Below are 26,522 nucleotides of genomic sequence, written 5' to 3'. Positions count from 1 at the left end.
GTGTCAGCCTTATACACATCACCTTTTATTCCTGCAGATACTGTATCTCCTGACATCCTGCCTGGACAGACAGGTTGCCAGACACACCACAGTGCATGCATGCCTATCTCTGACTTGACATGTTGACAGCTGCCTAACAGTCTTACATTTTCATATCCCCTCTTCTTGTTTTTCTGAACTCTATCTCTCTCTCTCATGACATGCCTCAACCTGCGCTCTCCGCCTCCTCCTGAGAGCTCATGGTAATTCCTGCGCTGTGATTTGCTGTTGTCTGAGGGGTACTGTTTGCCCACTGCACGATCTGATTGGTCTTTTGAGAGACCCTGCAGGTTTGAGGGGGAGCGGGCTTCCACTGTTACCACAAAGAGAAAGTGAGAGACAGACTTAATGACAGAGGTTGAAACTCAGGTGAGAGCAGCTGCAAAGGAGGAAGGAAAACAGAGGGAAAGTAAGAAAAGAAAGAGGGCATTATGAGATAGAAATATAACAAGGAGAACAGAGAGAAGTAATATCCCAGAGTGCCTCGGTGGACCCTGCAAACAGGTAGGTGTTACATACTGTAGCTGCTGCAAGGCAAACAACATAGGAGCTCTCTGCTTGTGTGTCTGGTTGGCTGATTTCTTAAAGTAAGCTGATGTCATTTTACTGTTTCATTAGTACTTTACTCAGACACTTTAGCAGGAAAAACATGTACAAGCATGTGTGTGTGTGCATTTGTGTTGGTATGTAATCAGTATCTCCTCTGCTTCTGCTGTTCAGACATGAATAATCGCTCCATCGCCTGGTGGCTCAAACAGATCGGCCTGCCCCAGTACATCAAGACACTAGAGAGTGAATACTATGGTCTGGAGGTATGCAAATGTGTGAAATGTATATTGTATGCTTGTTGATATCTCTAATTTCTTTTGTTCTGTGCTTCAGTCTTCATAACCCTCAATTTCTCTTTGTTCCTTTCTCACTCTCCCTGTTTTTGTTTCTCTGCAGGGTTTGCTGAGTGTGACGGACGGAGAGCTGAAGGATTCTGGGGTAGAGGATGCAACCCACAGAGAAACCATCCTCAATCAACTTTCAAGACACCGACAGAGCCTGGACCCACACTCTGGTGACACTCACTGGCCACATGCAAGCACACAAGGGCTGGACAATAATACAATATTCAAATCGTTATAAAAATGTTCTAATTAAATTAGGGGCGTCAATTGATTAAAATATTTAATCGCTATTAATCACATGATTGTCCATAGTTAATTGTGATTAATCACATTTTTTATCTGTTCAAAATGTACCTTAAAGGATTTGTCATTAACATTAACATAGTGCCTTTCTTGTCTTCCGACCACTCAAAGCGCTTAAACACTACATGCCAACATTTACCCCATTAACACACATTTATACACTGATGGCAGAGGCCACCATGCAAGGTGCCAACCTGCCCATCAGGATCTAAACTAATCATTCACACACACTCACACACCGATGGCACAGCCTTTGGGAGCAATTTGGGGTTTCAGTATCTTGCCCAAGGACACTTCGACATGCCGACTAGAGGAGCCGGGGATCGATCGCCCCTAATATATTTAGAAAATGGGAAAAATAACCTCATTAATATTTTGATATTGATTTCAGCCATGTCATCCAATGCTTGTGCACATGTAGTGCCACACACAGCGTCAAACACACAGAATATATACACTATGGCTTACACTTAAGGTTTAAGTGCAAACTAAGTTTTATTTGCTCATAATTTGTTTGTTTTTTTACAGCAGATTGTGTTTACATGCTCATCTTGGATATTAGTTTATACGAGTTGTTGATGCGTTCAAGCATTTCTGTGTATGAGATAACCCTAAAAATAAACTCTCATCTTTTAAATCATCCTTTTTAACTTGCAGAGAGCAGCATCTGTTGAGATCATTCATGCTTAGCATTAACTTTGTACACAACTGTTTATTAAGTCAAAACATTATGCAAACATTTATTTGGGGTGTTTACTGATTTGTTTCTGCTTAATGTAATTTAAAGAAGTTGAAGAAGGTAAATGTGAAAATCTAAAATGTCCTTTTGTCCTCTCAGGTGTGCAAGTGGAGCGCAGGGTGAGCCGAAAGTACTCCCTGGGATCTTCTATGGATCTGGTGAGACCACTAAATCGGCGCTACATAGCATCACAAAACAGTAGACGTCACCTGTAACATCTCCAGTCCTTTTTTTTTTATAAGACAACGCAATCATCAGCTGCAGGACGCACATTATTTGGGTCTCTACAATAGACTGTATATAAAGATGGACGACGCGTCTCCACTTCCTCCCACTGTACAGAAGTGAAGCCAAAATGTCCCGGATACGGGAGCTGCCATTGTGAGATCTTGATGTCATTCGGAGTCAGAGTCTGCGTAGTAGAGATCGAGTGGTAGAGCCACGGTATCAAGGTCACCCGCCCAGACCAATCGCGAGCCGAACACGGCCGCAACTTGATAGGGATAGAGAATCACAGCTGTCAATCATGACGTCCCACCCCCTTTTTAAAGCATTAAATAACTAATTAAAACCAAACTTATAAGAAAAATGAACACTTGAACATACATCAGTGTGATAAGAACTACCTAAAATGACAGAGACCATCTTTGGGAAAAATGTATTTGACGTGTACTTTGACTTTTTAGTTTCGCCCATGTAACATCAGCTAACATGGAGGGGGCGGGCTTTATGACCTCTACTGCAGCCAGCCACCAGGGGGCGATCAAGATGTTTTGAATTCACGTTTGAGGAGCTGTCATGTCGTCCATCTTTATATACAGTCTATGGTCTCTACCATTTCCTGCAGGTGAAGCCGAAGAAAGATCTGTTTCGTCAGAGTGTCCTGCCCCACCTCCGGCGCGCTGATAAGAAACACCGCCTCTCCGCCTCCTGCTCCCAGCTCCGCCCCCTGAATGAGGACAACGCTATCAGTGAGGCGGAGCGCTGTCAGGACGGCAAACGCAGGTAAGATGAACCACAATGGTTCAATGAGTTGTGTGTGTGTGTGTGACCCACTTTCTCCAGCTTCATGTTTGGCTAATAATTAACTTGTGCCTCATAAAATGTCAGAGTCTGGAAAGACAATATGAATGAAATACCTTTAAGGATATAAAATAACATCATGATCTTTACTTTACTTACTTTCATCGACCAGGAGAACAGCTGTTTTTGATGACTAACACAGTAAACAACAGATCTTGGTTTGATATTTTGGTCACACTTCCCCCCAGTGAGCTGTTAAGGACTGAATGACAAAGGCCAGTGTGTGTTTGGAAGTTGTTAATCTTGAAGTCCAGGCCTATAAAAAGAAGAAGAAGGTTTAATGCAGGCTCACTTTCAGCATTAAAGGGCCAGTTCACCTAAATTACAAAAAGACATGTTCATTTTCACTCTATCCCTAGTGCTATTCTATTAAACCATGCAGATAGTTTGGGTTTTATGTGCTGTAGTCTGGAGATATCCAAACCTTCAGAAACCTGAGATTTCTGCTGCCACCACAATTCTGTGTGTTTGTGGTCCTGAAAGCATTGAAATTTTACAGCAACTTGTCTTTCCAGAAACAATGTTCCAGTTTCATTTGCCTGACCAACACGGCAAAACCTAAAGATATTAGTTCAATTAAATTATCAAAACAGTTGCCAATTATCTTACCTGGGTCCAGTTTTAAACTTGCTGTAATTGGAAACTGGTGAAAGAGGCTTATGCTGTCTTTATAACCCTTGTATTTTTCTGCCAGTACACCAATACTGTTTTTTATTCTAAGTAATGAGTGTAAGACGACTGTGTCTGTCTCAGTTGAACAAAAAAAACAAAGATTTGGGTAGATTCTTTTTATTATTATAGCTCCAAGAGAACAAATCATGCTTTCAATCAGGAAGATATCGTAATTGTGCATTTATACTGCAGAATTTTTTTTTTTCTAATTTTACCCAAACTTAATATGTAAGAACTGTCTGGTATTCTGAAAGGCTAATATACTACGTTAAGCGATATCTTTTATGTAGAAATCCTATATAGATTCAGTATTATGGAATCAGCTGCTTACCGGTCAAATGTTAGGGTAATATTAATAACTTTGTTATAACGTTACCTTTGAGCTAAGTTAGCATAGCTAACATTAAAATAATGTCTGTTTAGCAGATCAATGCTGTTGAGCTAGAAATAAGCAATAACTTTGACTTAGCTGGTCCGTTGCATGGTAGCTAACGGTAAAGTCACCCAGTTCACTAACTTTTTGTAGCTTTAGTTGATCCATAAGTAAAAAAATATATCTCTTATCTACTCTATACTGACGCGTGGGAAGTGATGCCAGCCTCCCTGGTCTCTTTGGTCATTTTGGTCAATCAGTTAGGTGCTGAACAGCTGACAACCAGTTGCTGCCCATAGGTGGCCATTGTAAACAATGTGATTATTCCATTAGTCATGACCTAATGTTGCATCTACTGTTTTGTATCTAGGGTGTCAATATACAGACCATCAGATTATTTAAAAAAAATAAACCTGATGTTTGTTTTATATTGTTGATCATTTAATCAAATATTTTTCAGCTCTATGATATACTAGGCTGTAATGAACTATATAAAAACATCAAAAAAGCCTGCGGCACAAGTTATATTTTCTTAAAGCACAGCAACTCAGCTGACAAACATTTAAAAGCCTGTACTGTGCAGATGTTTAAAAAAATATATAAACGTACTCAGATTGTGATCAAGAGCAGAAAACATGATCAGGACATCCCTACTGCACCTATACCTAACTGCACATAAAACCCAAATTATCTTCATAGCTAGATAATAATATTATAGATAAGTGAAACAAGACTGTATGTTTTTGTAATTTGGGTGAACCAACCCTTTAATTTAGCTGATAGAGTTGTTTCCTTTCATACATAATTGAGTTATACAACTGACAAAGTGTATAAATGGAGGCTGGCAGTCAAGTTCAGGCACATCTCTCTGCTGCTAACCAGTCATAATGTGCTGAATGGTTGTAAACCAAACATGTAGGTGCTCAGTGAAGTAGATAGTTCCGGTGCTGCGCTCTGATTGGCTGAGACATGTTCGAAACCAGGTGGAAATAACTGATAAACACATCCAACCGCACGACAGATACATATTAATGCGCGGTCCCAAACTCACAGGTATCCACGTTGTCTTAAAGGTCCCATATCATGCTCATTTTCAGGTTCATACTTGTTTTTTATGTTTCTACTAGAACATGTTTAAATTCTATAATGTTAAAAAAAAACTTTATTTTCCTCATACTGTCAGCCTGAATATACCTGTATTTACCCTCTGACTGAAACGCTCCGTTTTAGTGCATTTCAATGGAATTGCAACGGAATTGTGTTGCTAGGCAACAGTTTGGGTCCATGTTTATTTCCTGTCAGCTGATGTAATTTACATACACTGCAACAGGAAATAAACTGGGACACATTTAGAATTTTTATGTTTAAAACCTTGTGATGATATATATATTGTATATTTGTGACATCACAAATGGACAGAAATCCTAATGGCTTGTTTCAAACGCACAATTTCTGAATACGGGCTGTGTGTATTTCTCCGTATATTGAGCGTTTTGATAGTTTTACAGTGTTTATATATGTCACTTAAACCTGCTTAATAATAATATAAAAGACCTGAAAATCTCACTTTTTACAATATAGTACCTTTAATACATCCATAGCAGCTTTTTAAACAAGTGTTCATGGGAGATGTTTTTTTTTTTTAGAAATTATAATAAACAGACAATCATTAATTAGATTAATTGGTAAGAATGTGTGTGGCTTTTGTGGACTAGTTAACTAACGGTTAGCTAGTTCTGACCTGAGGACAGCGTGTGTTAGGCAATCAATTTCAGTTTGTGTAATAAAACATAGTCAGATGGAGACTAAATCAGTACCATATGTGGGATTTGTGCTCACATACAGCTCTGTACAGCTACACTGTAAAAAAAAAAGAAAAGAAATTTTACATTTTTTGTCTGTATTTCAAAATGACAGAAAAAAAAAGTAAAAATGACAAGTTTCATTTGTGATTTACATGTAAATGGTATTATATTTACAGTATTTTTTTGTAATCACAATAGTAATTATCTGTATTTAAGCTTTTCTTGATCATTTTTAAAGATAATTATTCTTTTTTTTAGATGATTATGACTCTATTTTAACAAATTAATTTATGTTAGAAGAAAAGGATTTCATGGAATTCTAAAAATATTTCTTGTAAAAATACAGATTTTTTTGCAAAACTGCTGAGTTAATGTAAATTTGGGCTTTTGCGACGTAAAATTCCATGTTTCATTTGTGATTTATATGTAAATGGTCTTAGATTTATGGTGTATTACTCTATTCGAACAATAAATATATGTTAAAAGTAAAATATTTCTTGTAATATTACAGTAATAAAGGCTAATTATATGAAGATAAATATTTTTTTTTTTTTACAGTTTATTTATGTTAATTAACAGACAGTATTTTTCCGTTTTTTAACAGACATTTTCTGGCGCCCCTGCTGCCGGAACATTTCCCTTATTTTACACTTTTTTTTTTTTTTTTTACAGTGTACCTACCATTAATTAATTAAAGCTAGCCTGAAGGTATTCGTATCAAAAACCTATAAAACATAAGGAGTCCATTGGTACCAATCATGTCATACTAGCTTGTCGCAAAGGAGGCCAAATAACGCTCCAAACTTATGCTAAATTTTGGTGAGGAAAAACTGCATGGGCCATTTTCAAAGGGGTCCCTTGACCTCTGACCTCAAGATATGTGAATGAAAATGTGTTCTATGGGTACCCACGAGTCTCCCCTTTACAGACACGCCCACTTTATGATAATCACATGCAGCTTGGGGCAAGTCATAGTCAAGTCAGCACACTGACACACTGACAGCTGTTGTTGCCTGTTGGGCTGCAGTTTGCCATGTTATGATTTGAGCATATTTATTTTATGCTAAATGCAGTACCTGTGAGGGTTTCTGGACAATATTTGTGGTTGTTTTGTGTTGTTAATTGATTTCCAATAATAAATATATACATACATTTGCATAAATCAAGCATATTTGCCCACTCCCATGTCAATAAGATTATTAAATACTTAGTATTTAATCATACATCAATACTTTAATCATAATACTTAATAGACAATCATGCAATTAATCATGATTAAATATTCTATTTGACTGACAGCCCGACTATAAGCTTAAACAACTAGTCTATAGGCCATTAATATCCAGATAAGCTTGGAAGAACTTCTCTAAATCTTGCAGAAAATATAACTGACCCTCAAACTCAATAAATGAAATATAAAAAATGCAAATGACTTAAAATATTTAGAGACTTGTTTTGGTGTCTGGGGGGTGGTGTTAGAGGACATTGACTCGTGACCTCAGTATTTCTGAGATCCTGGTATGACTCGGTGTAATAACAGGTTATGGATGGATTTATAATTAAAGAAAACCTTTTTTAAAAGTTCATTTTAACAGCACCACAAGCTACAGCCTCCAGAACAAGCATAAAGTTGACACAGCACCTTTCTGAAACAGTTTTCAACAAGGACTCTTATATTTGACTGAAATAGTTTTTGCTATTGTATTGTTTTTTATGCTAAATGCAGTGCCTGTGAGGGTTTCTGGACGATATTTGTCATTGTTTTGTGTTGTTAATTGATTTCCAATCATAAATATATACATACATTTGCATAAAGCAGCATATTTGCCCACTCCCATGTTGATAAGAGTATTAAATACTTAAATTTCCGTTATTTTACACTTTTTTACAGTGTACCTACCGTTAATGCTGACTCTGACTGCAGCCAGGTGGTGATGCGTTAGCTCGGCTTGGGTCGGGTCGGTATCCGAGGAATGCCAGGAGAGATAGCGGTGTTTCAGCACCAGGGCCCGGGGCGGCGGAGGGAGGGAGAGGGAGAGGGAGAGGGAGAAAGAGGGAGAACTTGTGGGAACTCGTCCCGAAACTGCGCAGGGAGGAGGAGGGCGATGGGGGGAGCAGGGAGGGACCGGCTCGACTCGGCTTGGACGTTGTGACTCCACAGCTGTTGTTTGTCGGTGTTAATTTGGACTACAACAAACCGTAAAACACAACATGTCCGGTACGGCCGAGCTGTGAAGAGGACACCGGCAGGTAGGAACCGTTGGTTCGACCGTTAGTTCGACCGTTGATCAATAGAACGTTTTTGAACAACTTATCGTTAATTAACGCGAGACTTTCTCGTTTTTTTTTAACCGTTGATTTAACTTTTTGGTGTTCAGTAAACTACTTTCTGAACATTTGTTCCTTGTTTTGACACATAAAGCTGTTAAATATCACTTTGTAGTCTTTTTTAGAACAACAAAACGTCGACAGTGATTAATGTTCGTGGTTATTTCTTGCTTGCTGCTTGCTTAACGTTACCTGTAGCAGTTAAAACTACCTGTTGCACAATCTTGACTCACAAGTCTGTGTTCCCTTAAGTAAACAATATAGAGACAAGTTAAAAGAAAGACTACAGTAAATGTCAGAGAGTTGATTATACATATGTTGAAATACCAGTTGACTGGTGAAGCTTAATAAAATAGTTTGAAACATATAGCTAAATGTGGTTGTCAGGTCTGCAGCACATTGCACAGGTGTGTTTCTGTTGTGCTGCCTGTGACCAACGCCCCTTAAACAGGATGTTGCACCCTCATACCTCATAAAGATGTGATTTATCTGTGTTTATGTGCGTGTTTGTCAGTGTTTTAGGTCATTTTGGATTCTGTAGTTTGTGGTGGTGTTGGAATTATTTTTAATATTTTATCCACCCCACATATCACAAAGGTTAGACAATGCACGTGCAATACACATGTTGCCTAAGCCTAACCATGACGATTATTTCCTAAACCTAACTAAGTGGTTTGTTGTCTAATCCTAACCAAGTCGATCTTTTCCTAAACCTAACTAAGTAGTTTGTTGTCTAATCCTAACCAAGTCGATCTTTTTCTAAACCTAACTAAGTAGTTTGTTGTCTAATCCTAACCAAGTCGATCATTTCCTAAACCTAACTAAGTAGTTTGATGCCTAAACCTAACAAGTCGATCTTTTCCTAAACCTAAGTAGTTTGTTGCCTAAACCTAACCGAGTCGATCTTTTCCATTTAAAAGTAATGTTAGATAGTTGCTTTTAAGGTATCAGATTATTATACATTGATTGGAATACCAGTTGACTGGTGAAGCTTAATAAAATAGTTTGAAACATATAGCTGAATGTGGCGTCAGCAGGTCTGCAGCACATTGCACAGGTGTGTTTCTGTTTCTGTTGTGCTGCCTGGACCAACGCCCCTTAAACAGGATGTTGCACCCTCTTACCCCATAAAGCTGTGATTTATCTGTGTTTTTATGTGCGTGTCTGTCAGTGTTTTTGGGTTATTTAATTATGAATATGAAGCTAGAGCAGATGCCATTTTATTTAGGTAGCTACACCCAGCTAAACTCAATTCATTGTGACACAACAAATCTTCAGTAAATGCTACTTTATGAAGGTTATAGTGTTGAGTTTTTGTTGAAAGGTGGTTTTATAAAAGGTGTTGTTTCAACGTGTATGGTCATTTTGGATTCTGTAGTTTGTGGTGGTGTTGGAATTATTTTTAATATTTTATCCACCCCACATATCACGAAGGTTAGACAATACACATGCAATACACATGTTGCCTAAGCCTAACCAAGTCGATCATTTCCTAAACCTAACTAAGTAATTTGATACCTAAACCTAACCAAGTCAATCTTTTCCTAAACCCAACTAAGTAGTTTTATTTTGAAAAGACTGGAGCGGAAATTTACATATACATCACATGTTGCTGGACATTTGTAGGAAACGCATGAAAAATACGTTGTTGAAAGTCGTGCTGAGCGTCATGAAAAAAAAAAAAAATTCGTCTATGTGCAATACATTTAATTATGATATGTTTTATTTACAGTGCTTTTCTAAATACTCAAATGACGCTTTACATGTTGAGTTAGGTCAGTAAAAAAAACAAGAATAAAAACAAAAGAATCAATTAGTCGATCAACAAAGAATTAATTGGCAACTAATTTGATAACATCCTTTTTTCAGGAAAGTAATGCTTAGTTCCAGCTTCTCGGTTGTGAGAATTTGCTGTTTTTCTTTGTCTTATGTGATAGTAGCCTAAACTGAATTTATTTGGGTTTGTTAGTCAGACAAAACAAGCCATTTGAAGGGACAATCTTGGGTTTTAGCACAACCATAGCAACAGTAACACTGAAGACACTGAGGTCATGTTCTTGTCATTTTTGGAGTTTGGAGATTTTAACAATCTTGGGGGACTTTACATGCTACGGTTAAAAATGTACAAGTGGTGGGCCTTTTTAGACAGATTCCTGTATTTTTAGACTTTATATAACAGATTCAGTATTTTTCCATTAAATGTGTATTTATTAATTGTCTTACATTTATGTTTGGAATAATAATCTAATGCCTATAAACTAGGTTGCGTGAACGCAAATTCGTTTTAATGCCACTAATATTTCTTTAACACATTAACGCAACTTGAGATTTTTAGGTTGTAGTGGGCTCAGTTTTAAAGCTAGAGTGAAGATATTGGTATCAAAAACCTAAGGAGTCCATTGGTACCAATCATAACCCTTTAAGGTACATTTTAAACATAAAACAAATGATTAATCACAATTAACTATGGACAATCATGCAAATAATCGTGATTAAATACTCAATTTGACTGACAGCCCGACTATAAACTTAAACAACTAGTTTGTAAGGCCATTGATATCCAGATAAGCTTGGAAGAACTGCTCTAAATCTTGCAGAAAATATAATTGACCATCAAACTCAGTAAATGATTAATGAAATATTAAAAATGCAAATGGTATAAAAAATTTAGAGACTTTTGTTTTGGTGTCTGGGGGGTGGTGTTAGAGGACATTGACTCGTGACCTCAGTATTTCTAAGATCCTGGTATGACTCGGTGTAATAACAGGTTATGGATGGATTTATAATTGAAGAAAACATTTTTAAAAGTTCATTTTAACAGCACCACAAGCTACGGCCTCCAAAATGAGCATAAAGTTGACACAACACCTTTCTGAAACAGTTTTCAACAAGGACTCTTATATTTGACTGAATTAGTTTTTGCTAATAAATTGTCAAATTGCTGTAAATAGAAATATCAAGTGTGTGTGTGTGTGTGTTGGATGTTGTATAGTTAATAGTTGTATTCAGGGTCAAAGCAGAGTAAACAAGTAAACGTCACTCCACTGTTTGTTGCACATCCCTTCAGCAATCCCTGAACACTCGATTTGTTCCACATTATTAACCCATGTTCACACACAGCAAGAGGCAGACATAGATTTGCTAGAATGGGTAATTGTTCATGACATGGCTGGGAGTTATCTAGTTGAGCCCTGCTGTGATTCTCTGAGCTGTTCATCTGCCAGCCTTGTGTTTAAAGAGGCAGGAAGGTGGAAGCTTTGGGAGGAAGGAAGGAGGAAAAAGCTATTAAAAGTCCCTCAGTTTTTGTTGTGGTGTTAATAACCTATCCAGACCTTGGCAGTGGCCTTCCATCCTTGTACTGTTCACGTTCAAAAGAAAAACATGGCAACGTCATGTGTGGCTCCCTGGGGTTGAGTTTAGTCGCTCCAAAATCACCTCTTCTCTCTTGTTTTTCAGCTATAGGAGGAGTGTCAGCGCATACTTCAGCCAGCTGAAGGTAAGAGGTTAAGCACCTAGACTCTCCGTCTCTCACTAGCTGCCTCTTTTTTTCTACATATTTTCCATCATAACTTCGCAGAAAAAATGAGCACAGAAAACATGCAGAGTAACTGGTTTCTCCTGGGCCGATGCTGTGTGTGTTGTAGGTGTTTGGTGGTCGGAGAGACATGGAGTCATTAAAGAAGGAGCTGGAGGAGGAGCTGAAGCTCAGTACTGACGACCCGACGAGCCACGCATGGTACCACGGGCCGCTGAGCCGAGAGGTGCTCAATCTACCGTAGTGTTTTCTCTGTAGTTACGCTTAAATCACATTTTTATAAACACAAATTAAAGGAATAGATTGACTATTAGTTGGGAAATGCACTTGTTAATTTTATTGCGAAGAGTTAGATCAGAGGATCAATACCACTCGCACATCTGTTTGATTAAATATTAGATTGGCAGATTTAGTTACCTTTGGACGGAGCCAGGCTAGCTGTTTCCCCTTGAATCCAGTATTTGTGCTAAGCTAAGCTAACTGGCTGGTGGCTCCAGTTTCATACACTGCGTTGCCAGTTTATTAGGTACACATAGCTAAAACTAATGTCGTCTAATAGAGAGGTGAAGTCTCGGCCCTTCTGGTGGACCACCATGGGACCTTATTTGGGAAAAAATATGAACAGTAGTCAACGGCTAGAGACAAATCATTTTTTGATCCCATTTGAATTGCGCCATGAATCACACATATGATATTTGTCAATTTTAAAGATAATTTTGCAAGTCAAGAACTCGCAGTTTGTTGTCAAACTGTTGAAGTACAAGACTACACACCCAAAAGTTGCGTAGTGACGTTTCTCTCTGACGCTACGTTGCGTTGTGTGTTTCTTACTGGGTTGTACTCGCGTGGTCAACAAGTCTTGCTCGTTCTCGCTCTTCCCGGCAGACGATAAATGTAGTTCACTGAGTGGTTTCACACAAAACTAAATGATACTACAACAAACTGCGACTTTCTTGACTTGCAAAATTATCTTTTAAATCGACAAACATCATATGTGTGATTCATGGCGCAAACAGTGGTAAAAAGAAAGGATAAAAAAAAGATTAAAGAAATAGCGCCGTTGACTGATGTACATGTTTTTTCCAAAATAAGGTCCCATGGGGTCCACAGGAAGGGGAGGGACTTCCCCTCTCTACACCACAGTCCTGCAATAAATCCTACCTTCATGAAGGTTATAATATTGACCAGCTTAACCTGCCGACTTGTCTCCAGGCTGCAGAGTCTCTGTTTGAAAGGGACGGAGACTTCCTGGTCCGGGACTCCAGCTCCGCCCCTGGCGACTACGTTTTGAGCTGCTTTTGGAAGGACGGGCCCATGCACTTTAAGATCATACGAGTGATCCTTCGTCCCAAAAAGGTGTGTCTATGTTCTGTCCATTTGCGGCAAGTGGGGAATAATTGATTGTTAAAAAGAATTTAATGCCAGACATTCACTGGTCATTCACTGGAATCTTTATGCTTTTCTCAGTTTCATACGTTTTTCCCTACATTTTCTATCCTAAATGATTAGTCAGTATGTTGTAAATAGAGTAAGTATGTTGTAAATAGAGTTTCTGTGCAGATCATAGCCATAAAAATATATATTTTGTTTATTGTACACACTCTCTTCCTGTAGGTTGCTCTGAAAAGTTTGTAGCTTGGCAGCTGCAGTCAGCTTTGATTCACAGCAGTTATGATAATGGACTCCTATTGAAACCCAGAGTCAATATAAAAAAGCCATATCAAAACTTCTCAAATCACACCTGGAGTATAGTCCACTTCAGCTCGCACCAGGGTATCGATAATGCAGAAAATTATGTAATGATGAATGATTGTTCACGAGTTCCAAATTTTGAGTCAGAGTCGAGTCTAAAGTCTTTTGATGACAAGTCTCAAGTCACGTGTGTGCAACTTAAATGTGACTCGAGTCCAAGTCGCAGACTCGGGTGCCCATCTCTGCTATGAATCCCAGCTGACCTTCGCTAAGCTGCAAGCTTAGCGGAGGTCATAGCCACCTTTCTAGCCTCTAGGTGGTGAGTATCTGTTACTGAAAAGATAGATTTTTGTTGGACTATTCCTTTAAAGGCTCTGCCTGGTATATTATGTGTGTGCCTCTATCTGTGTGACAGGGCTACTCTCGGGAGCTGTTCCAATTTGAGGAGGATCGCTTTGACAATGTTCCCGCTCTAATCCGATTCTATGTGGGCGGACGTCGGCCCATCTCCCAGGCCTCAGGAGCTGTGATCTTTCACCCAATCACACGGACCCTTCCTGTGCGTGTCATCATCGAGCGACACGCAGAGCCCACAAGCAGCAGCAGCAGCAATAGAGGTGCAGGGAGAGAAAAACACTATGAAGCCAACAAAAGGCGCAGCTTCAGCTCTGCACACACCGACTCACTGCAGGTCATCAATCCACTGCTAAGGTGGGAGGAAGTCTGTTGCAATGTAGCCCAGCCCACGTACACATGTATAGTGGTGAAACACATGTACACAAATACAAATAGATATTCTCATTAACTCAATTTTATGCATAGCAGGAGTGGAAGTCAGCCTGCTAACTTGGAGAACGTTGGACGCAGGCCTTCACTTCAGTCTGCACAATCTGACGGCAACCTACGAACTGGTACATTATACATACATGTGTCCGTCACCGCTAACCTCTAATGTCCACTGGATGCAGCTCTGTCTCATTCCAGTCACTGCGCTGTCATGAAGCAGAGCGTCTTGCTTGCAGCTAATGTGTGGTTCTTCTTCCCAATCCTGTTTACGCACCAGAGGCCTCATTACAGAAACTTCCTAAGTCTGAAATCCTATCTTATCTGAGATTAGGATGACATTTGGTATGACAGAAACATGTTTCCTAACTGCATTTTGGAAAAAATCCTATCTTATGTTAGGTTAGGAATTTGAACTTAAAGATTTCCCAAGTTAGGAATCCTAATTTAGGTTGGCTAAATTCAAAATAACTAGGTCTGTATATCACTGACAATGAAGATGGGGAACAACATGACCACTGAAATATAATGATTGAAACGCAACTCAAACCTGATGGCAACTCTTTAAATTTTATATATATATATTTACATTTATGTAATTAAAAAGGGGGGGTTTCCTCTCATCCACCGACACAATTAGTGCCTCTGACTCCTCACAGCTAAAACGTAACGCCCATCTTTTTTTGTCCATGATAGCAAGCAATAGACTGGTCATGTCTGGAAGGTAACCCGCAAATTGCGAAGTCTGAACTGAGATCTGCAAAAACTTGAAAAAACTCTCGCGAGACTCGCTGCCCAACGACCTAACCTAACCTTAACTATGCAAGATCAATGGCTAACCTTAACTATTTGAAGTCAATGCCTAACCTTAACCATCTCGCAAGAGTTTCCCCAACTTGCGGGTTCCCTTCTAGACACTTCCCAATAGACTGTATATAAAGATGGACGACATGCCAGCTCCCCAAAAGTGAAGCCAAAACATCTTTTTCCTGTTTTTGAAACTTAAGATAGGACAAACAGTTAGGGATATTTTTCTGTAATGAGACGCCAGGTCTATTTTTGTCAGAGCAGCTCGTGTCTCTGAAGCGTGAAATTGGCTTATAAATGTATATAAATGCTAATATTTACTGGCAGTTGACATGAAATTAATATTTAATTATGCATTTACTTTTTTGGTCTTTCTTTGCCAAAATAACTAGTTTCCCCTCTGCCAATATGCACTATTCAGGAAACAGATACAAAATGAAGATAATAGATCGTGCTCTGTATAGTAGTTAAAACGAGTTCAACCACAAAGGATCTGTTGCCGCATTTCTTTATAAATGAGCTGCAAAGTTGTTTTCAATATGCTTGTAAAACAAAAAATGCAACGCATCCAGTGGACATTTGTGGTCAGCCTCCCCTCCTGTATGGTCAGCCTGTATTGTGTTTCCAGAATTTATTTGAGGAGGCATAAAAGTGTGGAGCAAAACCATCATCAGAACACGTAGAAAAACACAGAATCCATCGAGACCGTGTTGTTTATCTTTCAACTTCCTGCTGTCACTCTTCCTCATCCAGGTGCTCCACAGAACACTCAGTCGGAGGACACCAGCCCCGCCCCCATCTCGCCAGTGTTTCGCACAGGCAGCGAACCCATGCTGAGCCCCCGACCACGACAAACACGCCCCTCCCATCCAGGTGAAACGCACACACATTTGAATACTTGCATTTATGGTCAGATTTAAAAGGGACAGTGTGTAGGATCTGGTGGTTGAGACTGTTATGCCAAGCGTGATGGAGAACTACGGTGGCCAACGTGAATGACCCTCTCTAGAGTCATTTGGAGCAGAGCCAGTGCGTAGAGTGTGTGTGTGTTCGAGGGAAGTGAGAGAGAGAGCGGCGGCGACGGGAGCGAGTAACGCCATTGACTCTGGCCCAAGCTGTTCTGGGCTTCTGTAGAAACATGGCGGAGCAACATAGCGGACTCTGAAGAGGACCCGCTCCCTATATAGATATGAAGGGTTCATTCTAAGGTAAAGAAAACACAACGATTCTTAGTTTCAGGTGATTATAAACTAATGAAAGCATAGTTATTAATGTTATATTCCATTTTTCTTTTAAGGGGTGGGGGTGTTGTATGACTTTCACATGATCTCAGTATTTCTAGGATCCTGATTATGGCCTTGATTGTTTGATGCAGAGGTGGCTAGTTACAGGTCAGGGCCAAACTTCTCACACATGGTTGGTGACAACATGTTGCCAACTATGTATTCTGAGTATTTCCCTTGAACCTGGGAATCAGCTTGTCTGTGAATGAGCCGGCAGCTCAAGGGTTCAGCAGCACCTCTACCAAATATGGAGACTGCCATTGACACAGACACATGACTCCCTCCTCCGTCCCTGTAGGTGGTGGTGTAACTTTGCGAGGTTCAGATGGACAGCTGCACCTCAGAGCTCCTCCTAAACCTCTCAGGGTCTCTGCAATCTTCGGCAACCTCGTCCCTCCCCCACCCAGAGACCGGGACGTCGACCCCTCGTCTTTCTACGATGAGCTGGTCGTCCAGGTAAAGAACTCCTAACAAATCACTCTCACAGCTCAGCTGATCATGTTTTTTTCTGTCATCTCTTTCTTTTTGGGGGAAATTAGTGCTTATAGGCTGTCTGTAGATCCTCCATGGAGAGTTTATGTCCTCTTGCTGTCCAGGTGCCACAGTCCGGGCGGACAGGTCATGTGGACCGATTGCGCGCAGAGGAAAAGTGGCAGAGCCGCGCCCGCCTCACCGAGACTTCCTTTGGCTTTCTGGAGGCAGAGAACAGCGAAAAGTCATCACAGGCGCCGTTGCTGCCGCAGAAGAAGTCGGCAGAAGAAGTGGAAGACTGGCATTTTGAAAAGCCACAAGTTTGTATAAATTAATTTTTTCTTACGGTTTATAGTTTCCACATTTGCTTCTGCTCTAAGTAAATATGAAGGTGATTTAATGTTTTAAATGTGTTTTGCAAGTATTAGCTCCTTGATAACAAACCATGTATAGAGTGCTCCAGGGATGACATGTTTTTGTAGGCCAACCAGGAAGTTAACATCGTCCTGGTTCCCTCGACCAAAAAACAAATGGGATTTTTCCATTGGGTTTTGGATTATTGCAGAAAATAAACTCTGTGTCAAACACACATTTGTGATACTTACACATTTTGTTCAGCAAGATAATCTTCACAAATGAACACCACTTTATGATTTTTGAAGTCTGAATGCAATCACACTTTGCTTTTGGACTGTTGGTCGGACAAAAGTTGAATTTTCAAGATGGCACTTGGCTTCTGCGAAATTGTGATGGACATTTTTTCACAATTTTTTCACATTTTAAAGACTAAAATAATTATTTGCAAGAAAATAATTGTATGTTTAATTGAGAGTTTAAATAATGTTTAGTTGCAGCTGTATTACCATGCAACGATGACGTAGCATTGACAAAGATAAATGCAGATTTGATGTTCATTCTAATTGATTACAGAACACAAGCAAGTTTCAAAAGTCTGCAAATAGATTTTCATATCAAACAGAAAGAAAAGTATAAATGTTGTTTGTAATAAATATTCTAAAACATGCAACAAGCTACTTATCAAGAGAATCTCATCAGGATTATAATATTGCAAATTAGTGCACTGTTGCTAAACTGTATATCTGCAACGACAGCAGCATTAAAGGAAATTTTGCATGTTCCTACAGTCTTGTTTAGATGGACCAACTTTAAAGTTGAATCTATGCATCTATCCTCATGTTGTTTCTATATCTAACCTTATATAGAAATTACAGCCTTTCAGTAATTAGCAACTCTGTGAAATAAGTTGGAGCATTTCACTCCTGCAGTATGGAACATTTTAGATTTGTCTAATATCTATCTTACTCCATCACAGGTGGAGTCGGTCTCGTGTTTCCAGTTGGATCAGTTTAAGTCACTACTCTTGCCGGAGAATAACCGACCTCTAGATTCCGGCGTCCTGCTGGCACTGAAAGAGCTCTTCAACCGCTCAAGCGGCAACACCACCGCTTTGCACATGCTCAGTGTTGACTGCCAGGTAGCTCTAAACCCTCTCAACTTCAGAATAAGTACATGGTTAATTTTTTGTGTTTGCACACCTGATAAGTGCAAAACAAAGATGTAACATCCTATCAAATGCAGATAATAGGCTAAAAACACCCTATTCTGAATGATTCATATTGCTTCAGTTAACATAGTATATTATTAATCATGACCAGTGACATTTGTATTTTTAAGTCATAAGAAATTTGATAAATGTCTTTTTATTCTTACATTTGTGAGTAAAAGCAGGGAATTTGTACTTCTATCTTTCAATTAAGTCCAAAATGTTAATAGTTTGATAAATGTGGGCCCTCGTTTACAGTATTGTGTTTTCAGTAAACTCAACAGGCCAAATTCCCACAAACTGAGAGTAGCTTGAATAATCACTCATCAATGAAATGAATATAAAACTTGACTGGCCATTTGTCATTGTTGTGGTACTGTAGGTTGCACGCATCGTTGGGGTGACTGATGAGCAGAAGACGCTCATGGGAGTTGGATCGGGGCTGGAGCTTGTCACTTTGCCACACGGACGCCAGTTACGACAGGATTTGTTAGAAAGGTACATGCAGCTGACACAGATAGATTAAAGGGATGGTTCATCCATATTACAAAAAAAACACATTTCCTCACTTATCCATATCGGTATCTAGCCATGCAGATACATTTGGTTTAATTTGTGCAAGTTTTAAGGTATCTCTGATTGCTGACTTCACTACAAACAATGCACGTGAATGGAGTTTTGTTTGTGGTGCCGAAAGTATTAAATTAATTTGACAGTGACATCTTTTTCCAGCCTCAGTGTCCTCGTCACTGTGGATAATACACAGAAAACGCTGTTAACAGTTTTCAGGGGGACTGTAAACAGGATTATCCAGAGCAACAGGGACACTGTGGATGAGCATTACATGTCATTTTTCAATTTTGTGAGTACCACAAAATTACATTCACCTCTATTGTTTTGGGGTGGACTCTGGGCAGCTAGATGCCACTAGTGGGAAGTGAGAAAACTGTCCCCCACCTACTGCCTTATTCAACCTTTTGCTCACTCACACCTCTAAACTATTAATCTTTCATTTTTCAGGCATCATCTAATAGCACTGGGAGTTGCAGTGGACATCCTGGGCTGCACAGGGACTGTGAGCCAGAGGGCAGCCGTTTTACATAAATTAATCTTATTGGCTCAGGCCCTGAAAGAACACGCCCACAACCTCTACTCCTTCTCAGCCGTGATGAAGGCTCTGGAGATGCCTCAGGTGGTGTAATTATTACAAAAATATGCTTGCGATGTCACGGTGGTAGCGCGGCGGCATTAAAAGAATTGTCACGAATAGGTCTTTTTTTTATAAAAAAAGTTTTAGAAAAAAAGAAAAAAAGTCATAGTATATTACGTCTAAAAATGTCATAAATGCATAGTAAAGAATGTCAAAAAAAGTAAAAAACAAAACAAAAAAAAGTCATAGTATGTTGAAAAATAGAGAATTAGTAATAGAAGTTATAGTATAGTATGCCGTTAATAATGTGTTTTGTGTTTAATGGCATATTATGGAATATTATGCCATAAAAAATGTCATAAAAAGTCACAGTATAGTTTTTTGTTTTTTTTAAAATGTCATATTATAGTATATCAAAAAAGTCACAGAGTATGTCGAAAAAAGAAAAAGGCATAGTATAGTTGTCAAAAAAATTATTTAAAAAGTCACAGAGTGGTATGTTGAAAAAAGTAAAAAAAACAACAACAAAAAGGTCATAGTATAGTATGCCATAAAAATGTCATATAAAGTCATAGTATTGTAGCGTAGATTTAACCCCAAGATATCCAAAATAAGAGTTGGGCGCCAGATAGGATTCTACCCTGTCACTTTAAAAAAAGTTACTGGAAACCAGTTGGAGAGTTAGCCCGGATAGCCGGCTACCCTCACCACAAACTGCACAAGATAAACAAATCACAAACCATCAATTCATTTTTATCAAATTAAATCGGAGGGAATTCAACCCATTTTATTTGTTTTTTTCAGTTGTGTTTTTATCGGTTTGTTTGTAGTCTGTTCTGTTCCTGTCCTGTGTTTGTTCAGGACCCCCTCGAAAACGAGATGATTCATCTCAAGGGGTTATCCTGATATAATAAACTTCTTTCAAATACTAGTAATCAAATCAAAAAAGTACATCCATTAAATCAAGAGAAACAAAACTCAAATTCAGTTCAGTTCAATCAGTTCAGTGTGCTTACGTGTGGTGGATGTGTGTCTGAATGAAGGCAGTTCAGAGAAAAAGAAGGAGAAGCCTGGAGAGTGTCAGAAAAGGAGACTTATCTTGCTGGCCCAACAAAGGCCAGGAGACCACAGCTGCTTCCAAGCAGGTCTGCTCCAGGGATCAGCACACCTCCAGCAATGCCTTGTTGTCCAAGAAAGTTTATTGAATCCAGCCAGTTTTTAGCTCCTTTGCTCAGTTTACTTTCATATATGTCACTGTTTCCTTTTAAGAGCAAAGATTTCCAGAAACTAAATTTAACTTATCTCCCCCTTTAACTCCTCTCACTCCTCTCTCTGTTCTCCTCCATGCTGCTTTAGTCAGTTGATTTCCCTTCCCCCAGCTCACAGGTGTGTGTCATTTATCTCCTCACCTTCTTTTCCTGTCAGGGTAGAAAAGAGTTATTCTGTACGTTTTGTACATTCTGTGTGTTTTCTCTCTTTCCCCCCTTTCTGCTACAGTATAGTATGCCATAAAAAAATGTCACAAGACGTCATAGTATAGTATGCCATAAATTACCTCATAAAATTTCATAGTACAGGATGTAAAAAAAAAATCATAAATTAGTCACAGTATAGTATGTCGAAAGAAAGTCATTAAAATGTTATAGTATAGTATGTAAAAAAAAAGTAAAAAAAAAAAAAAAAAAGTCATGGTATGTATGTCAAACTAGAATAGCACTCAGAGAGCGCAGACCTCCGCCAAGGTGCCTGACCTTAAAAACAGATCACAGCTCACAGCTGGCGGTACCGTGAGGTGAGGTGGTTGGCTTATTATTAACACAGTGTGTTTCCATGTAACGTATCGTTAGATGTCTCTCTCATTCAGCAGCCTTGTTATGTCTGTATAACGTTACACTACGTTGTCTGTCATCCCGTCATCTATCGCTTTTTTCTTTCTCACTGCGGACAGACAGCAGCTCCCGCACACACATCCACACACATATCTCTCTGCTCGAAGACGGAAGAAGGCGGGGTCATGCGTCATCAACACATCATCAGTCACACTGCACACCCTATGGTCTTAATGCTCAGGCTGATCAGAATCCTTAAAGAAAATCCTGAATCCGGATCATGATCCGGATCGCCATCAAAATCGAATGGATTGTTCATTGTGCTACACTCCACCGCTCCAAAAAATGGAATTTAAATCCATCACAAACTGAGAAATCCTGCTAACAGAAGGACAGACAGACAAACAAACAAACAAACAAAGTAATGCTGGTGAAAACATAAGACTTCCTTTGCAAAAAGGTAAAAAAAAGTCATAGTATGCCATAAAAAAAAGTCATCAGACGTCATGGTATAGTATGCCATAAAGAACATCATAAAATGTCATAGTATAGTATGTCATAAAAAATGTCATAAAAATAACCTGTGGTATGTCTGTGCACGCAGATAATGCGACTGGAGATGACGTGGCGAGCGCTGAGGAGGAACCACACAGAAACTGCAGTTTTATTTGAGAAGACACTCCATCCCTTCATGAACTTGCTGAACGAGGGAGACGGTGAGTGTTGGTGTTTGAGACAGAGACACGTTGCATTCAATTCATTTGGCAGATACTTTTGTCCAATGCGACCTTTCAGATGTTATTACAAACTGGAAGTGCAATCCTCTCAAATAAACAGCTAAAAGTAAGTGCTACTGTAACATGGGCTGTTGAAAGTGTCGAAAGAACTGAAATACAGAACAACTGATAGGAGCTGCAGTCAGTTTGTTTGTCTCTAATATAAAATCAAACAGAATGAGAGAGAGGCCACAGAGGAAATGAATCTCTCTCATCACTTTAGACAATTTTTTAGACTTCATGCTTCTCCCTCCGGAGCCACAGAAGGCTTTATTCAACTTTTTCCACATACTATACGAAGTAGTACTCCACAAGACCTTTGATGGGTAAAATCAGCACTCTTCTCCAAACAAATGCCTTATGACTTTACTCAGACTTTAATTGAGTGAAGCTCTAGAGGGGGAAAAAAACCCTGTTACTCCAGACCGGTTAAAACAAGCGCTGTATAAATAGCACCCTGACCCACTTTTTAAGTAGTGAATGTATTGGATTGAGACTTATGTGTTTATATGTTTTTCTGCAGACTCTGTAGTCCAGGGTCCCATAGCCGTACCACACCTGGTTCCTCTGCTGATGGCGATGGAGGGCGACGACCCGGTGGAGAACAGTGAGCGAGGCTGTCAGCTTCTCTACGATGTCCTCCAATCGGCTCGCGGTGCCGCGCTGCATGCAAAAGATTATCAGGAGCACGCAAACACTCTGCTCACAGGTCCAGTCATGTTCTCTCTTTTTATAGACACAGTTACATACGATGGGCCTCGTGCAAGAACATTACTCCATTCTCATCCTAAATCTCTTACTGTACTTCTTCTGTGAGGTTTGTTCGTACAAATGTTCCAAGTCAGATTCACCAAACTCTCTTAACTGCCCAACTTGTCATAAATAGCTTGTTTCAACCAGATGAATGTCATCTGTTCATGAGGTGGGAGTTAGTGACATTTGATAATTAGCATAAACAACACCTCTAAATTGCTGTATAAGGCTAAATGTTTTGCTCTGTTTGAAACCTCAAATTGGCAACACAAAGACGATGATATGGTGAACAGATATTAATTTCGCATAAGTTTATTTAGTTAAAGCGATGGTAGGCAGAATGTTTTTGGCATCATTGGGCAAAAGTTTCATAATAACGCTGATCAAATAAGAATTCATATTCTGTTACTATAATGCCTACTTCTCACCTCAAATGTTTTCAGAAACATCTTGTAGTGTACCGTTTAGCTGTAAAATGATAAAGTTTGCTCCGGCTGGTGGGTGGTGCTTGGTATTTCCTCAACTGATCTCAACATGTAACATGTAATTGCGATTAATCGCACAATTGTCCATAGTTAATCGTGAATAATCACATATTTTTTATCTGTTCAAAATGTACCTTAAAGGGAGATTTGTCAAGTGTTTAATACTCTTATCAACATGGGAGTGGGCAAATATGCTGCATTATTCAAATATATGTATATATTTATTATTAGAAATCAATTAACACAAAATAATGATAAATATTGTCCAGAAACCCTCACAGGTACTGCATTTAGTATAAAAAATATGCTCAAATCATAACATGGCAAACTGCAGCCCAACAGGCAACAACAGCTGTCAGTGTGTCAGTGAGCTGACTTGACTATGACTTGCCCCAAACTGCCTGTGATTATCATAAAGTGGGCATGTCTGTAAAGGGGAGACTCGTGGGTACCCATAGAACACATTTACATTCACATATCTTGAGGTCGGAGGTCAAGGGACCACTTTGAAAATGACCATGCCAGTTTTCCCTCGCTAAAATTTAGCGTAAGTTTGGAGCGTTATTTAACCTCCTTCACAAAAGCGAATTATGACACTTTTAGTACCAATGGATTCCTTAGGTTTTTCTAGTTTCATATGATACCAGTATCTTCACTCTAGCTTTAAAACTGAGCTTGCTGCAACCTAAAAATTGCAAGTTGCATTAAAGCGTTAAAGAAGTCAGTGGCGATAAAACAAATTTAACACGTTATTATCGCATTAACTTTGACAGCCCTAAAAATTACATAATTCATTGTGTCAGGTCTAATGTCCGTCTCATTGCCTCAACAGGAAGCTGGGAGCCAGTCCCTGAGCTGCTGGAGGCTTTCCGGACAGAGTTTGCCCTGCGGCTGTTCTGGGGTCAGTCGGGGGCAACGGCCGACAGAGAGGAGCGCTACGAGAAATTCGACAAGATTCTTTGTGTCCTCTCAGATAAACTAGAACCTGTGGAGATCACCCCACAACAACCTGACCCTCTGAATGAGCCTCAGGGTCTGCTTCACTAACTGAAAGGTGAAGTCCGCACTTTCACCGGAGGACAGAAAGATGAAAGTGAAATGTTTTTAGTTGAGCCCCCGGCGTGTTGCGTTTGCCAAGGCAGAGAGGAAAAGTTATTTTTGCGATGTGAGAGACTTTCAAGCTTGTCAAGCGACAACTTAACTTATAAAAGAATGAATTGTATCTTGAATGTGTGAGCCCTGGGCAGTCCTTTACTGTGGACAGGGCTGCGTTGGATTCAGGAAATCTGGAACGGTTTACCCAAAAAACTAGCCTCTGTTTACTTCCTGAAATGTTTATTTCTGATACGCAGACTCTGTTTTATCAATCCACACCACTCGTTTGATACTTGAGATGGACCAACATGATCATGATTAAAACAGAGTTAGTTCCCCTTTGTTTATGACCTGCTGCTGTAAGGGACCACACTGGACATTGTGTTTTTCATTTCAGTGTTTCTAATGCAATAAATGTATTTGTTTAATCTTTGTATGTGGAATTTCTCATAAATGATACTGTAAAGAAAAAAGACAGGAAATGTTTTTTGTTCTTTACATTTTATGACTCAAACAATACATGTAAATACATACATATACGTTTTTAAAAATGGATCATACAATAAAACCCCTTAAATGTTGAGAAAACATCTACTAGTGCAGAACAGAGTGGTAGAGAAAGAGATGGGTAAACATTACGTGGCTCAATGAAAGATTTTTAAAGTCCCCCTCCTCTCAAAAATATGTTTGGTTTTATTGTTCTCTTGGACGTTGGAGCTTCACATTGCAGAAAGTTTGACACTAGAAGTCTGATGTATCTGCTGAAGGAGGAACGTTTCTCTGCGCTCACCTTAGTGAGTAGGAAGTAGGAAGCATTTTATGTCGAGCTGTTAAACTTTTGAAATGAATAATATTTGTATATTCATAGATTCTGCATTTTTTTAATGAGGGAGCAGAAGTAAATTTAAGAATTTAACTAGTTTATCAGACACAAATAAATTATTATTAAAAGTATTTGTATGTGTCTTAAAACGTCTGGAGTGTGTCTTTAAACTGGTTTTAAAAGTGCTTAAAACATTTTTTGTTTTTCCTGTTCATCACTCTTGGCAGTGATCCAGTGAGGAACTGAATCTTAAAACTCCCTTTTCCTTCCTTTGAAATCGACCCTGGTGTCATTAATTCTTTTGACATTTGGTTGAACAGGTCATCTGGATTTCAAGTCAGAATGACGACGAAGGTTTTTAACAATGTCCATTGTTTCAGAGAATTTGAGAAGGTAAATAAGAGTGATAATCTGGAGGTTCAAAATATGAAAACAGATGGTTAAACCGTGTAAAACCAGTATACAAGTATTACAGATATATAAACCGTCAAAGAAGAACCAGAATTGAGACCGCTCTGCCATTTCTGTGCAAAGTTGGAATTCAAAAATGAAGACGAGGACTTAATAATTGCTTGTTATCCATTTTTGAGTTGCACATATTGTTAGTTTTATGACGTCAGCGCTATGTGATGATTTCTGAAGCAGCAACCTGAAACTCAGGCAGTTCACCAAGTATTTGTGCCAGGAATTATAACATGGTAAACGCTATATTTTTACTTTAGCTTTGATCATTATAGTCACTGTGCCTTTTCCTTTGTTTTTACCCATCATGTCTTAAATTTAAAAAAAAATAAAATATTGCAAAGCAAGTTTCCTTGCAACTCTCACCTTAGTGGAAAAACTAATATAAAATGTGGAGTTAAAAATATTAGGTTCACAAGTCTTCTTGAAACAATACTCCCATGCACATATATGTACATTGAAGCAGTTTTTGTATGCTGTAATTATTCCTCCTGTTAATACTGGCCATTAAAACATCCTTTCTTAAAGTGCTTCCAGTGTAAGTGATGGGGGACAAAATTCACAGCCCTTATTTGGTTTAAAAATATATATTCCAAAGTTTATGTGAAGCTGATAAGAGGAGGAGAGTGTCTGGTTCGGGGACCTCAGAATTGAGTCTCTGCTCTTTGCAGATGATGTGGTTCTGTTGGCTTCATCAGACCGTGACCTGCAGCTCGCGCTGGGGCGGTTTGCAGCCGAGTGTGAAGCGGTCGGGATGAGAGTCAGTACCTCCAAGTCTG

The 26,522-nt window shown here is 39.1% G+C and overlaps 2 protein-coding genes across 14 annotated transcripts in view; one reads left to right on the top strand and one right to left on the bottom strand.

Moving 5' to 3' along the window:
- Positions 1-8,128, bottom strand: part of LOC119484867 (proto-oncogene vav-like) — a 37,938-nt gene extending 29,810 nt beyond the window's left edge. For 6 of the 11 annotated variants that reach the window (XM_037764017.1, XM_037764016.1, XM_037764024.1 and 3 more), the window contains exon 1: positions 7,808-8,127. The gene's annotated coding sequence lies outside the window, so the exon portion shown is untranslated. Of the gene's footprint in view, positions 1-3,156; positions 3,314-7,807 lie in introns of all 11 variants that reach the window. The other 5 variants (XM_037764021.1, XM_037764020.1, XM_037764022.1 and 2 more) reach the window with 3 other exon arrangements.
- Positions 368-24,931, top strand: sh2d3a (SH2 domain containing 3A). 3 transcript variants are annotated; one of them, XM_037764012.1, is made up of 19 exons: positions 368-543; positions 760-851; positions 985-1,102; positions 2,074-2,132; positions 2,822-2,979; positions 11,692-11,731; positions 11,880-11,996; positions 12,983-13,126; positions 13,878-14,173; positions 14,288-14,373; positions 15,806-15,925; positions 16,634-16,791; positions 16,932-17,126; positions 18,140-18,301; positions 18,753-18,868; positions 19,391-19,562; positions 21,954-22,065; positions 22,649-22,834; positions 24,193-24,931. In XM_037764012.1, the coding sequence occupies exons 2-19, from the start codon at positions 762-764 to the stop codon at positions 24,408-24,410; spliced, it is 2,547 nt and encodes an 848-aa protein (XP_037619940.1). In that variant the 5' UTR covers positions 368-543; positions 760-761; the 3' UTR covers positions 24,411-24,931. The 3 variants fall into 3 exon arrangements, with proteins under 3 accessions (XP_037619940.1, XP_037619942.1, XP_037619943.1); XM_037764014.1 differs by having other exon boundaries at positions 371-543; positions 24,196-24,931; XM_037764015.1 differs by lacking the exons at positions 368-543; positions 760-851; positions 985-1,102; positions 2,074-2,132; positions 2,822-2,979 and adding an exon at positions 8,023-8,157.
- Positions 24,932-26,522: the final 1,591 nt, after the last annotated feature.

Source organism: Sebastes umbrosus, chromosome 3, assembly GCF_015220745.1.
Source record: "Sebastes umbrosus isolate fSebUmb1 chromosome 3, fSebUmb1.pri, whole genome shotgun sequence".
NCBI lineage: Eukaryota > Metazoa > Chordata > Actinopteri > Perciformes > Sebastidae > Sebastes > Sebastes umbrosus.
This window is presented reverse-complemented; position numbering and strand designations above follow the sequence as displayed.

Excerpts from the sequence above, each read along its gene's own strand:
- sh2d3a (XM_037764012.1), top strand. The coding sequence starts at position 762 with ATGAATAATCGCTCCATCGCCTGGTGGCTCAAACAGATCGGCCTGCCC. Across the intron at positions 15,926-16,633 it reads AACACGCCCCTCCCATCCAG|GTGGTGGTGTAACTTTGCGA; the intron begins GTGAAACGCACA and ends CCGTCCCTGTAG. Across the intron at positions 18,302-18,752 it reads TGCTCAGTGTTGACTGCCAG|GTTGCACGCATCGTTGGGGT; the intron begins GTAGCTCTAAAC and ends GTGGTACTGTAG.